General features: G+C 37.1%; 3 protein-coding genes across 4 annotated transcripts in view; all 3 read left to right on the top strand.

Annotated features, from left to right (window-relative positions):
* The window catches only part of LOC113109348 (myb-like protein U), a 972,647-nt gene that overhangs the window by 720,550 nt on the left and 236,779 nt on the right, over nt 1-15,318 (top strand). The gene's annotated exons all lie outside the window — the stretch shown is intronic.
* On the top strand, nt 831-13,990 carry LOC113109819 (RING finger protein 175-like). Of its 2 annotated transcripts, XM_026273602.1 has the most exons (10): nt 831-950; nt 1,822-1,859; nt 3,839-3,980; nt 4,068-4,222; nt 6,816-6,923; nt 10,902-11,022; nt 11,507-11,640; nt 11,873-11,974; nt 13,374-13,504; nt 13,626-13,990. In XM_026273602.1, exons 1-9 carry the CDS (start codon nt 930-932, stop codon nt 13,492-13,494), a joined length of 942 nt encoding a protein of 313 aa, XP_026129387.1. In that variant the 5' UTR covers nt 831-929; the 3' UTR covers nt 13,495-13,504; nt 13,626-13,990. The 2 variants fall into 2 exon arrangements, with proteins under 2 accessions (XP_026129387.1, XP_026129379.1); XM_026273594.1 differs by having other exon boundaries at nt 13,374-13,990.
* LOC113110007 (zinc finger BED domain-containing protein 4-like) lies at nt 6,930-10,742 on the top strand. The gene is made up of 2 exons (XM_026273981.1): nt 6,930-7,788; nt 8,477-10,742. Exons 1-2 carry the CDS (start codon nt 7,705-7,707, stop codon nt 8,783-8,785), a joined length of 393 nt encoding a protein of 130 aa, XP_026129766.1. The 5' UTR covers nt 6,930-7,704; the 3' UTR covers nt 8,786-10,742.

Raw genomic sequence — 15,318 nt, 5'->3', positions numbered from 1 at the left:
TTGTGCTGTGAAATCTTTACATATTTAAAAAAATAATAATAAATGTAAGAATACGTTTTTATTGTTAGTATTTCATGATGAACACTTACTCATTTTATCTAAGTTTTTGGCCATATAAACATCAGCAAGTGCACCAAATTGGATATTTTCGCTCAGTTTGGGCTCTAAATGTGCAAGTCCTTTTTTTTTTAAACATATTTTGTCTAAAGTTTTGATAAAACATGATTTCTCTGATCATTATTTATATAAATCAGCCTACTTTAAATGAACTGATCCTTTTATTTCATTCAGAGTCTTTGTCAAAGTAGAGTCAATCCCATAACCGTGTGCGTGAGGATTGCTTCTGCGCAGATCTGTGCCAGCAGCAGACCGTCATGAAAACCATCCAGTGATTCTTTCGTGTTATGGTGTAATTGCGTCGTCACATGCTCACTGAACTCAAACAGATTTTCCTATTTCCACCCTTTCCTCTTTAACATTTCTATGAATTTGATATAAATTACTCCATTTATCACCTCTCTTGCCACATTCCAAACTATGCATTTAACCTTTGCTTTAATTACATTTGTTCTCTTTTGTTATTGCCCTTTTAGCCAGCCTGTCTGCCATCCCGTTACCCCTAATCCCAATGTACTGGGACCCCCACATATATATCCGATATCCCTTATTTACTTCTCTTTGGTTTTCAATCCAGAGACTCTCCTATATAAGGCCAAAGACGTGACATTTACCCGTTCATTTGCTTTAAGATTTAAAAAAGTCGTCTCTGTATAGAGTTCACAGTAGGTGGCGGTAATGCGCCGAATTGGTGCAATCCGCCAAAGAAAGGGAAGAAGAACTATTCGTTCAGGAAACGGAACACGAATAGGATGTCTGCCGGTAGATACGGAGCCATTAATAGATGACTGGAATCTAGACCGATATTAATAATGGCTGGCCTACAGCCTCAGGTAACGTCACTCGATTCGGTATTTTAGCTATAGATAGTGCCAAGGCAACTAATACATTTGATGTTTTGCCTAGAATTTGTGGTCTAAGCTATGGCTGTTCTACGCTACCGGCTAAGCTAACGTTAGCTAGTAGGCTGCCATTAATGTGAACTAGTCTGTTTACATCGCTGTTTAATCGACACGCTCGCTCGTGTTGTTCATAGATTTGTTGGTTATAATGGGAACGGCTCGTTTAGTTTAGTTTGTCGGTCGTTTGTTGGTTGTGCAAACTGGCTTCGAGTATAACGCCTTTAAATGTGACAGGAACATTTGATTGTCTATTATTATATGTATTTATTTGTATAATTGTAATAGTCATATCATATGACTTGGATCTTCTCGTTGATACTGTAATGAAAAAATGCATAGCCTATCACACATATCACTGCCTGTTTTGTTAAATATGAATCTGGGCAGTCAGAAGGAATGGACAATCACAACATGCAAGTGGGAACGTCTGGTTTATGAATAAATGCATGCCTACTGACACTTCATATATATATATATGTGTGTGTGTGCAAGAGCCACACAAGCTCACTTCTAGTCAGGTAAAGCGTTTTGAAGTGGTGCGGACAATGTTTGGATGGCATGGCCATGTTTATCTCACACTCATATGGCATAAAGAAGATGCCAGCATCAGAATATGTGCTTTAGATGGTTAGACATAGGTTCAAATGCACAATAGTTCTAAACATGCTGACAAAGCATTAAACATGCTGATAAAATTAAACATTGATAAAGCATATAAAACTGCAGTCCTGCCATTGCCCAATTCAACATTGCATGTGCGTTGTTAATTTTGTAGATTCTAAGCCCAGTTCTTTCTTCACAGGACGATCTTTTGAAAATGTCCCACGGAGAAACTTGGAAGTAAGTACTTGTGTTCAGTATTTTTAATGTTGCGGTTTAGAATGAGAATGGACAAATTTAAAAGTTGTTGTGGACAGGTGCCTCGACCCATCTTTTTAGTCATAGGCAATCTTATGAGTTTCATCTTGTGTGTAAAAAAAAAAAAAAGTTTCTATAGTATACAGGTAGGTGCTGGTCATATAATTAGAATATCATCAAAAATTTGATTTATTTCACTAATTCCATTCAAAAAGTGAAACTTGTATATTCTATTCATTAATTACACACAGACTGATGTTTCAAATGTTTATTTTTCTTAATTACGATGATTATAACTGACAACTAAGGAAAATCCCAAATTCAGTGTCTCAGAAAATTAGAATATTACTTAAGACCAATACAAAGAATGGTAACTGAAAAGTATGAACATGAAAAGTATGAGCATGTATAACGCTCAATACTTAGTTGGGGCTCCTTTTGCCTAAATTACTGCAGCAATGCGGCGTGGCATGGAGTCGATCAGTCTGGGGCACTGCTCAGGTGTTATGAGAGCCCAGGTTGCTCTGATAGTGGCCTTCAGCTCTTCTGCATTGTTGGGTCTGGCATATCGCATCTTCCTCTTCACAATCCCCCATAGATTTTCTAAGGGGTCAAGGTCAGGCGAGTTTGCCAGCCAATTAAGAACAGGGACATCATGGTCCTTAAACCAGGTACTGGTAGCTTTGGCACGGTGTGCAGGTGCCAAGTCCCGTTGGAAAGTGAAATCTGCATCTCCATAAAGTTGGTCAGCAGCAGGAAGCATGAAGTGCTCTAAAACGTCCTGGTATACGGCTGCGTTGACCTTTGTTGTCGCACTGGACTATAAGCCATCACTGACTGTGGAAACTTTACACGGGACCTCAAGCAACATGGATTGTGTGCCTCTCCTCTCTTCCTCCAGACTCTGGGACCCTGATATCCAAAGGAAATGCAAAATTTACTTTCATCAAAGAACATAACTTTGGACCACTCAGCATCAGTCCAGTCCTTTTAGAAACGAGACGCTTCTGAAGCTGTCTGTTGTTCAAGAGTGGATTGACACAAGGAATGCGACAGCTGAAACCCATTTCCTGCATATGTCTGTGCGTAGAGGTTCTTGAAGCACTGACTCCAGCTGCAGTCCACTCTTTGTGAATCTCCCCCACATTTGTGAATGGGTTTTGTTTCATAATCCTCTCCAGGGTGCAGTTATCCCTATTGTTTGTACACTTTTTTTTTTCTATCACATCTTTTCCTTCCCTTCACCTCTCTATTAATGTGCTTGGACGCAGAGATCTGTGAACAGCCAGCCTCTTTTGCAATTACCTTTTTTGTCTGGTCATCCTTGTGCAAGGTGTCAGTGGTCATCTTTTGGTCAACTGGAAGTCAGCAGTCTTCCCCATGATTGTGTAGCCTACAGAACTAGACTGAGAGACAATTTAAAGGCCTTTGCAGGTGTTTTGAGTTAATTAGCTGATTAGAGTGTGGAACCAGGTGTCTTCAATATTCAAATTTTCTGAGATACTGAGTTTGGGATTTTCCTTAGTTGTCAGTTATAATCATCAAAATTAAAAGAAATAAACATTTGAAATATATCAGTCTGTGTCATGAATGAATATAATATAAAGTTTAACTTTCTGAATGGAATTAGTGAAATAAATCAGCTTTTTGATGATATTCTAATTATATGACCAGCACCAGTATATGTGTCATTATTATAAGTGAACACCGGCAGGGTCGTGCATTCATGCATTCGTGGATTCATATGCAGGTGGCCTCAGAAGGTCTGGCCTCGTTTATTATCCTGCAAAATGAACAAAAGCTTTTTCTTAACCTCCTGGCCTAATTTTCTGTATTATTAGCATCTAGTTTTGAAATCAGTGCATTTATGAGTGCTGATCTCTGTTTTAGCTTTGGTTTCACAGAATAAATATTCTCTGATTGTTTCTGATCTGTCCAAACGTGTGTGTGTGTAACTTCAGGATGCAGCACGAGAGGCTGCATGTAAAGCACCGAGGTCATGAGGCCATGCATGCCGAGATGGTTCTTATTCTCATCGCCACGCTAGTGGTCGCTCAGATTGTTCTGGTTCAGTGGAAACAAAGACATTGCAAATCCTACAATGTGAGTGGCATGTTATAAATTAAAGTCTCTTTACTGTGCCTTAATGTAAGATGTTAATGAATATTGTTAATGTTGTTTCTCTTGTAGATGGTCACACTATTGCAGATGTGGGTGGTTCCTCTGTACTTCACTATTAAACTTTACTGGTGGCGTTTCCTGTCTACATGGGGAATGTTCTCCGTCATCACCAGCTATATCATATTCATAGCCACGCGCAAACCTCTCTCCCGCAGAACCCCACGGTAATGCATTTTGCATATAATGTATAATGCAAATTGTTTTTTTTTAATTTTTATTTCAGTTATGTTTTTATTCAATCCCTCCGAATATTGTTAATGCATTAAAGATACTTAACAAATGGAACCTCATTGTAAATAATAAATATATATATATATGTATATATATTAGGGATGTCATATTTCGATTATTTCCATGATCGATCGTCGTTTAAATTAACGATCAATTAATCGATTAATCGTTAACCATAATACTGCAAAATGCGTCTATTGCAGGCACGCAGTCAGCGGTATGACAGGATGTGCAAAAGCCACACACAAAACGCTTTCTCACTTGAATTAAAGAGGTTTTAGTCTGAATAAAATGCTAGTAGCAGGATTATAAAATGAATAGATGCGATTATGATCATTTGATAAAATGAAGAGAGCGCGCCATACTTTTGAGGTCATTTTACTTTGTTGACAGTTTCCAATCCCGCACGGAGAACGCTGAATGCGCCTCTTTAAATGGTTTTGTGGTGCTCGTTGTTGTATTTTAAAGCACAATTGCAATGTTTTCAACTGAAATTATTGTATAAAATTATCCGAAATGTGGAGCGCGTGTGATTGCGCTGCACATTAAGTGAACTACATCGGCGCTGCTGCACCAAAACACAGTTGCTCACATTAATTTGATCCTGCTGGATTCTGTCCTAGAAAATGTCAGATTTTTAAAAATCCGGCATACAGCGCATTAGATCGTGACAGTGCATGCGTGCAGACGAGGATGAGCGAGCGCGGCTTTGGCTAGATTTATTTGGAGGTTATTGCTCATGTCTCATTCGGCACAAATCGAAATGTTTCCATATTCGCAATGTATTTGAATGTTAAACTATTATTTATAATGTAAACTAGGCTTGTACTTAACACGCATTCGCATATAGACGGAAAAGATGATCCTCTTCATATGAGCAAAAACGTCCTTAGCATAACAGCAGAGTGGACCGGTATACTACGGTCTATTTAAACTGACCAGTGTAACCTTTTAATGTTTAGTTGACATTTTATTTTGATAATGAACAGACTGCGATGTAAGTTTGAATCGCTAGAATATAGCCTACGTGTGCAGCAGGCTCCAGTGCGATCGAAACAGCTGAGACAGAAGAAAAATATATATATTTTCCGCAAAAGTGTTTACTTTCATTTGTGCACACTCACAATAAAAACAGAAGATTTGTGCTCTTGTAAAATAAAGCAAACAAACAGAATGCGTTGTCATCCTTTTTTTTTTTTTTTTTGTGAACTTATGGAGCGCCCACACTTCTGTTTTAAATCCGTTAATCTTAATTAGCCTATTTAAGTCGGATATATTTCGCATAGCCTATTTAAAAAAAAAAAAAAAAAACATGAAAACAAATTGTTATTTTTATGTTGGGCCTATTACTTAGTAGGCTATAAATTTTCCTTAAAGCATCCCATTTTGTCCCAGGGTTTAGAACCTGTGCCCTAGTCAGGTCCATGCAGAAACTTGTGAACGATGCTCGGCGTCACCGTTTAGTGACAGCAGTGAATGCTCCAGGAATGTGTCGGTCACAGCGCCTATTAATCGCTGTTTTGAATCCAGCAATTATTTATTTAGAAATGATAAGATCTGATTATGACAAGTGTGGTATAAAAGATTTGTTTATTAGAGGAATAATAGGTTAACTGGAAAATGTTAGATCGCGACCATGCTTTTGGACCCCATAGTCTTCATTTACGCAGCTTTGTTCTGGTTTGCCGGTTGGTCACGAATTTCCACAAATTCAGTATATTTAAGCATTGTTTCTTTTCCTAAATCTTCATAGTCTAACCCTCTAATTTCCCAGGTTTATTTTATTATCTTTCGCTTTTAATAACTGTTTTCGCATCTCTTACTGTGGTAAACATGGGAAGGGAAATTAAAGATTTCATGAATTAAGAATTCGTTCGATTTATTAATTTGTTCCCTTATTTCACTTAAATCATGGGTTATTTAGGGAACAAAATGAATGAAACATGGACAATTGCCACATTAATAATTCGTAGGAATGAATAAACAAGTTGTAGGAATGAATAGACTACCTGTCCTGTCACTGTGTCCCGCAGCCCTGCAAAGCGCACGATATAAAACAGTTATCTGATGAAATGATTAGTAACTACATTGCATTTAATGTTGAAGAACTTTTATGTTGTTTCTATTTTAGTGTACTTTAAAGTTTAAATCACATTAAAAGCTTAATTTGTACATTGTGAATGAATGATGATGCTTTTATATATCGTCACCGTCACTCACAGCCGCTCGCACGTGTTGAGTGCGCATGAGCCGCACGCAGCCCAACATTGAATCGGTTAACCGACCATCCATAGCCATAATCGATTGCATCTCTTATCGACAATTAATCGATCATCGATTAATCGTTGACATCCCTAATATATATATATATATATGTATATATATGTGTGTGTATATGTGTATGTGTGTGTATACTATTGTTATAACTGAACAAATATTTCAGGTGTAAACCCATTTGCAGGATGTGTTGCCTTAGCAGTGTTAAATAGAATGCATTCTAAAATAAAGCCTATTGCACTTCTGCAGGATGGTCTATAAGTGGTTCCTCCTCATTTACAAGCTGAGCTACGCTGTGGGTGTGATTGGATATCTCGCCATCATGTTTACCATGTTTGGATTCAACGTTTTTTTCAGGTGCGTGAACTTCATTAACAGTGGGAAGATGCTGCTTGACATATTTGCTTAGAAGTGAAACAGTGCCTTTATTCTGACCCTAAAATCCTAAAGACACAATTTGGCTGTGTTTGAGTTAGTAAGTCAGTGGTAGGCCCCTGTTCATTGTTTCCATGGCAGTGCTGACACAATGGCATGCTAATTGGAAGGAATTACTCCCTTGGGGACTTTGAAAAGAAATGGATGCATAATTCTGGGGTAGGACTGGACAATAATTCAAAAATTTCAGATTTCAATATACATTACATATTTTGTCACTGACTGATGTTCAGGGTCCAGCTATCAGAAAGAGCAGGACAACAGACTACCTAAGCACCATAAAACTTTAAGCCAGTCTAAACCTGAAACATCACCATCATCACCCCCAACACCAGCTGTGTCGAAAGAGAAACCCATGCAGCAAGCACGGATGGCTTCATACATGCCTTATGACAATGTCATCAAGACATAACTAAGACTGTTACAAACTTCTTGGCTTAGGACATAATGCCATTTAGTACAGTGGAAAACGTGGGTTTCAGGGAAATTATGTCAGTCACCTTGGCCAAAAATATTTTTCACGCTCCGCTATACCTAGACTTTATGGTGAAGTTAGGGAAAGGGTGGAGGAGCAACTGAAGTTAGTGTCATTTTGCGACCAAATCTGACCTTTGGTCAGGCTGAACCTAGTAACCATACTTGAGCAGGACAGTCCCCTTTATTGATCAAGATTGGAAGCTCGTCAGCTTATGCCTCCAGACTTATGGATGCGCTCGCCTCCTGGAGACTCTGCATGAAACGGATGGACGAGACTACAATACTTCGGGCACAGACAACTGTGCTATTGGTAAGTTATACACAGTTAAATATAAAAGTTAGGGTTAAGTTATTTTGTTTATGGTATGAGGATATATTGATAAAACCATTGCAGTGCCAAATAAGCTAAATAGGCCTTACCTAAACGTAGCTTATCATAGGAGTGCTTGCATGTTTTTATGATAGTTGTTTGTATTTGTTTATATTCTTTTTATATTCGCACAATTTTGTTGTGTGTCAGTTATGCCTGCTTTATGGTTGTTGCCATATCATTAGAATTTAATTTAGAATGTGTTATACTGTGCACTTGAGTTCTGTGTTGTGTAGGCTATGACTATGGAGCCTTGCACTTTTCTCTTTTACTCCGTTACTCCGAATAAAGCTCGAGAAATTAGAAAACTAGAAATTACTTAGTTGACCTATAGTTTAGTTTAGGCGATTTCCCACTCTTTAAGTGATTTTATTGGTTACTAATTTAATCTTTAGTCAAAACATACATATTTGTATGGGTTATACATGCAGCAATTTTCTAAATTAAATACAGTGTTTTACTGGCATGGGAGCATTTACTTTACCAAATCCGGTGTGAAATAAAAGCACAACATTTATGTAAGCAGGAGAATTATGATTTTGATACAAAAATGAAAAATCATAGTTAAAATACAAATGAGAACTATGTATTGCAATTTGCAATATATTTTTTTTCTCTCTGTCTACAGCGAAAGTTACCCAAGACGAGAGTGGACAAAGCAATTGGGATCTGTAAAAAGGTGGTGGCTGCCTTCTGCTGCTCTTGGAAGAAGAAACCGGATCTTGCAGCTGCTCAGGAGGAGTATGACTTGCCAAAGCACAAGTTCATCTATGAAACACCAATAAGATGGGGCTCCCGTCAACAAATGGGGAAGTGGGTTCTGGAGCAGAAGAGGGCCAAAAGTCAAGAAGACCAGGCCACTGGTTCCTACCTGGCAAGATGTGGATGTTTTAGAGTCCATAGATTTAGCTCCAAGCCAATTCCTCAAATTCACTGATTCCTTGTCCGGTAATTCCTATGTCAGTGTATCATTCCTAAAACCAGTGATGTATCTCTTCAACACCTCCATCCTGAAGAAAGCAGAGGATGACACGGAGCTCTCCAGGACCATAAAGACATCAGTGATGGGATACCTCATCAAAAAGTATGATGACCCAGCCTTGGATGATCTGCTTGATGTGGCATGCCTCATTGACTCAAGATTCAAGCTTCAGTACACTAAGGAGGTTGAAAAGAGAAAACATCAAAGAGAGAGCTGTGTTGGAGATGCTGAAGGGAGAGAGAGAGCTGTTGTAGTAAGGGAAGAGGAGTCCAGGTAAGAAGCCATGGTAGATGCTTTAGCACCAGCCAAGAAGACAAAGCGGTCTCTGGCTAGATTCTTTTTTTTTTTTCTCAAACATGCCCAACACTACTACTAACACCGAAGGCTTGAATCCACTGCAGAGGGAGGTCGGCAACTACCTTCTGTCTCCAGATGCTGACAATGACTCAAATCCTCTGGACTGGTTGAAAGTCTATCAAAAGAACTTCCACAGAGTAAGCCAACTAGCACAACATGACTTGTGCATACAGTTGGCAACATTGCCACATGTAACAGGGCATCTCTGAAGCCAGATAATGTAGACCAGCTTGTTTTTCTTGCCAGAAACCTCTAGCGCAGGGGTGTAAAACTCAGTTCCTGGAGTGCTGGAGTCAGGGTTCTAGACTGTGACCGAATGGTTGCATTTTGTGACCCTTTTTTTCTGCCAGTGCAACTAATCTTTGTGAGCAGTCGCAGTGAAGAAAACCTCAAACAACAAAGAAACTAAAGTGAAACTAAACCCTACTACTTTTCAGCTATTTTTGATGTGATGAACAAAATATAGTTTGTGGTAAACAAACACTTGTATACATTTTTTTTTGAATGCATCAAATCACAACTATAACAAGCAGCAGAAAGCACTTATTGGCTTAGTCATTCATTTCTACTTTTTCTCTATATTCTGAAATTATAAAATCACTATTATAAAAATCAAGAATTCAGATTTTGTCAGAATTGTACTTGTATTGTAAATTTTGTGAATTGTATTTTTTATTTTTGTGTATATGAAGTCAGAAAAGTCAAACTTCAATTTGCTACTATATATGCTAGAAAAATAATGGTACATTTAATAAGAGTGAAATATTTACATTTTCTATACAGAAAAAGTAGATTTTAATCCTGTTACTGTTGTTAATCAAAGTATATTTAGTATGCATCCTAACCGAAGCTTAGTGCTTTAGTCAAATATGTATAAACAAGATATAAATGAACATGAAATAAAAGTAACTGCACTGCCCCAGCACTACAATTTCTGCTCCTGGCGCCACCATCTGTAGAACTTAGTGACGCTGGTGCCGCTGCCCTCAAATGTTTCTGGAGCCCTGCAGGGTAGATTCAACCTTAATTAAATGCACCTGATCCAACTAATTAAGTCCTAAACTATATGGTATATGTGTTGAAGCTGGATTGGATCACAACTCTGCTGGGCTCCGGCCCCTTCACGAATTGAGTTTGACACCCCTGTCCTGTCATAGGGTGTCATCAATACTCAGCAATGTCCCTGCCCCAGCAACATGTGTTTTTGTTGTTGCTCACTCACTTGTTGTTGTTTTGTTTTTCTCTCTGTTTTCTGCTGTAACTCAACTCTTCATATTCTTTATCTTGGCTGTTGCACTTTTGTTTTAATCTGTAAGAATAATCATTCTATGTTACAGTTTATAGTTAAAGAGATTATTATTAATAAGGTGAGTCTAATGTTAATTTGATGGTGATTTCACATTTCTTGTTTGTATGAAGGCTAAATACAAATAAAAGCCAAACATTACTTTATTTGTAGCCTTTTTATTTCTAAAATATAATATCATTTCAAAAGAGGAGGTTCCCAACACTTGATTTTTTTTTTTAAGTTTGTAGGTGCAATCATCCTTTGTGGGCATTCTTGACTTCTTTATATATATATATATATATATATATATATATATATATCGATATTGGAATTATATAATATTGACAGAAATTATGAAATCTATTGTGATTATACATTTTATCCATATTATCCAGCCCTATTCTATAATATATATTTTTTTTATAGGATTAAAGCAGAAGATTCAATGGATGTTGGTGTGATCATGCTTTTCTACGGTCTGTACTATGGGGTAATGGGACGTGACTTTGCTGAAATCTGTTCAGACTATATGGCATCCACTATAGGGGTAAATATATGTACATCAGTCTTTATATGAACATTTCCAGACATGCTCATATTAATATGTAATTCTCAGATATGCTGCAATATTATTTTTATTGTTTAAAATAGTTGAAATAGTAAATATCTTGAACATTTGCTCATTCTCAGGCCATCCAAGTTGTAGATAAGTTTGTATGCTCATGGGTACAGATTTGGAAAAATCTTATTCTGACGGCACCCATTCACTGCATAGGATCCATTAGTAAGCAAGTGATGAAATGCTAAATTTCTCCATATCTGTTCCATTGAGCAAACAAACTCGTATACATCTTGAATGGTCTGAGGGCTAGAATGTTTTCATGAAATTTTCATTTTTGTGTGAACTATTCCTTTAAATTATTCAGTAAAAGGAAAAAAAGAATTCAAAACACAGTATACGTTTCCATAATTTCTCCCAGTAACTCTCTTTTGGGCTTCGTCTTTGTTTCATTTCTATCTGCTGCCTTCAGTACTATAACATGGGTGGCATGCCGTCCCGAAACCTTAGCGATGATGTGTGTGCTGTGTGTGGTCAGAAGATTTTTGTGGATGTAGATGAAGAAGGCATCATTGAGGACACCTACCAGCTCTCCTGTAACCACATGTATCCTTCATTTCCCCAAAACCTCAACAGGAAACAAGATTTTTTTTTTTTGTTACATGAAAAATTGTTGTGTACATGCTTAGCTAATTTAATTGATATGTGTTTCAAGGACTTTATTCTTTTTTTTAAATCTATTTATTGTATGAGGAAGTATTAAGTGAAGTCAAACATGTTGTCATTTGTAAAAGGAGTCCATTTAATCTGTTTATCCTTAACTGGCGGTTATCAACAGATTTCATGAATTCTGTATTCGTGGCTGGTGCATCGTGGGAAAAAAGCAGACGTGTCCATATTGCAATGAGAAGGTGGACCTCAAAAAGATGATGAATAACCCGTATCCTTAAATTTATCATAATATACATGCATGACATTCAGTTAAGTAAGTACAGTGTTCCCAGAGCACTAAGGGGCCGTTCACATATCGCACCTAAAAAACCGTGGAAAACGCTAGGCGTGCCGCTTTCTCCTTCTTTCGGGCAGAAGCACTCCTGAGGCGTTGCTTAGCAACAATGATGCGCTCTCTCCATGAAGACGCGAATATTTCCGCAAAGGATGAATGGATTTTCAGCACTAAAAATCACTTGCAGTAGCTCTGCTACTAAATTTATTTCAAAATGGCAATCCATATACAACTATGATCAGCTGTTCCTTCATCTTGGCTAAGCTTTCAACATTGTTATGGGAAAGGATGAAGCTGATTGGTAAGTTCTTGTCACTTGACCTGCGGTGCGCTTGCGGCTCTCTGAAAAGTTGAGATGTTTTTAACTCGATGCGGTGCGGACACACCTGGAATAAACGGGCGATTCGCACCGCGTGTGCGCCGCATTATGAGGGCGCATACCTCATGCCTACATTGGAAATAACGAACTTGAGCGCGCAAAAGACGCAATATGCGAATGGCCCCTAACACTGCCATTACAGTTTAAGTTTGGTAAGAAGTTTTTTAATGTTTTTTTTTTTATCTCTTTTGCTCACCAAGGTTGTGCTGCTTAAAGGGTTAGTTCACCCAATAATCAAAATTATGTCATTAATAACTCACCCTCATGTCATTCCAAACCAGTGAAACTCATCTTCGGAACACAATTTAAGATATTTTAGAATTAGTCTGAGAGCTCTCAGTCCCTCCATTGAAACTGTGTGTATGGTATACTGTCCATGTCCAGAAAGGTAAGAAAAACATCATCAAAGTAGTCCATGTGACATCAGAGGGTCAGTTAAGATATTTTGAAGCATCGAAAATACATTTTGGTCCAAAAATAGCAAAAAAATATTACTTTATTCAGCATTGTCTTCTCTTCCGTGTCAGTTGTGAGCGAGTTCAAAACAAAGCAGTTTGTAATATCTGGTTCGCGAAAGAATCCTTCCATGATTTAACTCAGAGGTAGTTTCAGCCATGTTAAAAAAGTTAACAGCTTAAGTCATTTGTGGATTAATGCGTATTGAAGACGCGGACAGTTTAAGATGATTCAGTTCGATTTGGTGAACTGGTTCAAAAAGATCCGGTTATATCGAGTGATTCGTTCGCGAACCGGATATGACAAACTGCTGTTTTGAACTCTCTCTCACAACAGACACGGAAGAGTTAAAATACATACTCTAGTGACCCTGGTTTTAAAACTTTGGTGGGCTGATGTGGGTATATAATCTAAATCCAAACAGCTGACAGTGTTTCTGAAAAGTTAATGTTTTCAGGCTGCAATATGTCATATTTACACCTTAAATCTGGGCATCAGCTGGGAGAGAACACATGTTCTGTATGGACAACTTCTGGATTGGTTGAGGTACCTGGTAGCCTGGCAACCCATCATAATTGGAATCGTGCACGGAATAAACTTTTCACTTGGACTTGAATAGACACCTACAAGTATTTGATTCTGTTGAAAACTGCATTGTGTTGACCTTTTTGAATATTTATTTGTAAATTGGACAAATTGTACACTTTATAATATAAATCCAACAGCAGCTTTTGCTTTGTAATTTATTAGACACACAGAAACATTCATTCAGACACACACAACTCCTTCAGAAGAGACCTACGCTGATACATCAGAGACCTACAGAAGCCCCTCTACAGCTGCTGTCCATCACTCCTAAACAGAACTGTGCCTCATATCATCCATCTGGCTGTCTGTCTGTCTAAACGTTTAGCATTTTATTGGTGGGTTTTATGTAATTGTGGATATTGAATGATTATGTTTTTATCAGGGTAAAATGAAGAGGGGTGAGAGGTGATCAAATCGCAAAATCAGTGTTTTTTGGTTTTGTTTAACATTAAGCTGGTCAAGATGTCAAACCCCATGATGCAACCTGCTCTGTTGAAAATAAAACCCTTTTTATGTGGTTACTGATGTGACTGGAGTCTGTTATGATTGTGCTGAATAGAAAGCATAATGAGTTTGTAAAAAAATGTAAATTAGTCTTAAATTTTAAGCTGAATTTAGATTTCTTTTCATTGCAAATTGAAATCTATCACTCTTTACACAAATAAAGCATCACAAGTGTTAGGGTTAGGCAATAAAAGTGGCAATATATTTATATAGTATAATTTATGAATAAAATTTTATTTGTCATGATTTTTTAATGATAATCCTATCCAAAATAGGACAAGAAACTTTTCCAAAGTCACTTTTTAATGCACTGTACACTTACTCATGATAAGCATGATAATATGAAGCGGTTGCAATATTAGAAAACTCAACACAGTCCGAGCAGGATTATTGTTCTGAATCGTAAACAGGCACACATCAACTAGATAAACAAAATTAAATCAAATATTAAACTGAAAACATGGTAGCACTTTATTTTACAGTCCTGTTCCTCATGAACATACTATGTACTTATTATAGTAATTACAATAACTAGGTAATAACTAGGTAATAACCCTGAACCTACCCCTAAACCTACCCCATGTAGTTACCTTGTATTACCAGAACTTTCTTAGATAAATACACTGTAAGGACATGTTAGTACACGTACTGTAAAATAAAGTGCAACCGAAAACATTTTCATCAATCAAGTGAAAACAATTCTAAATGTTTCAAGATGTACATGTTAAGGCGTTTGTTTTTTGTTTTTGTTTTTTTTGTATGGACATAAAACAATAACATTCAAGTCAAATACTTTTTTTTTTTTTTGATGGAACATACAAAACATTCTTTACATACAATCAGCAATAAAGCAAATCAGCACATTATGCATATGCAAAACCATTTACAGTACTGACTCACTGTACCAAGAGAAAAAAAGACCTTTATGTTGTGATGATCAAATACACGTTCCATTCAGTTATGAAGAAATTTGTATGAAATCTTTACTCCAACACTATGTGAATCATGCCTCTAAGAATCCTGCGATACATGATCGACAAATCAAAATCAATTCCTTGAAAATGTTTGGGTTTTAACTACATTTGTATTTGAAACCCAAACATACTTTCTTTGAAACATTATTTACGATAAATACACAAATATAGATATTTCCAGTTTTTAATAGTATTTGTAAGGAAAATAGAGAGTCCTAATATTTTCTAAATAAAGAGCCCATATGCTGCTAGTTTTAGTCGATAAGTATGCAAGGTAACAGTGCGTCGCGTAATCTACTGTTAGTCTCTTACACACATATACACAGTATGTCATTACACACGACAATGATTCAAATGCTATTGGTGATGTTTCAATA

This window comes from Carassius auratus, chromosome 1 (genome assembly GCF_003368295.1).
Source record: "Carassius auratus strain Wakin chromosome 1, ASM336829v1, whole genome shotgun sequence".
In the NCBI taxonomy this organism is placed as follows: domain Eukaryota; kingdom Metazoa; phylum Chordata; class Actinopteri; order Cypriniformes; family Cyprinidae; genus Carassius; species Carassius auratus.
Note: the sequence above shows the minus strand (reverse complement) of the source record. Positions and strands in the feature narration are given on the sequence as shown.

Bases quoted from the DNA above. Each gene is read 5' to 3' on its own strand.
- LOC113109819 (XM_026273602.1), top strand. From the start codon at position 930: ATGGCTGGCCTACAGCCTCAG. The intron at 951-1,821 runs GTAACGTCACTC...CTTTCTTCACAG, and splicing joins TGGCTGGCCTACAGCCTCAG to GACGATCTTTTGAAAATGTC. The intron at 11,023-11,506 runs GTAAATATATGT...TGCTGCCTTCAG, and splicing joins ATATGGCATCCACTATAGGG to TACTATAACATGGGTGGCAT.
- LOC113110007 (XM_026273981.1), top strand. From the start codon at position 7,705: ATGGATGCGCTCGCCTCCTGGAGACTCTGCATGAAACGGATGGACGAG. The intron at 7,789-8,476 runs GTAAGTTATACA...CTCTGTCTACAG, and splicing joins CACAGACAACTGTGCTATTG to CGAAAGTTACCCAAGACGAG.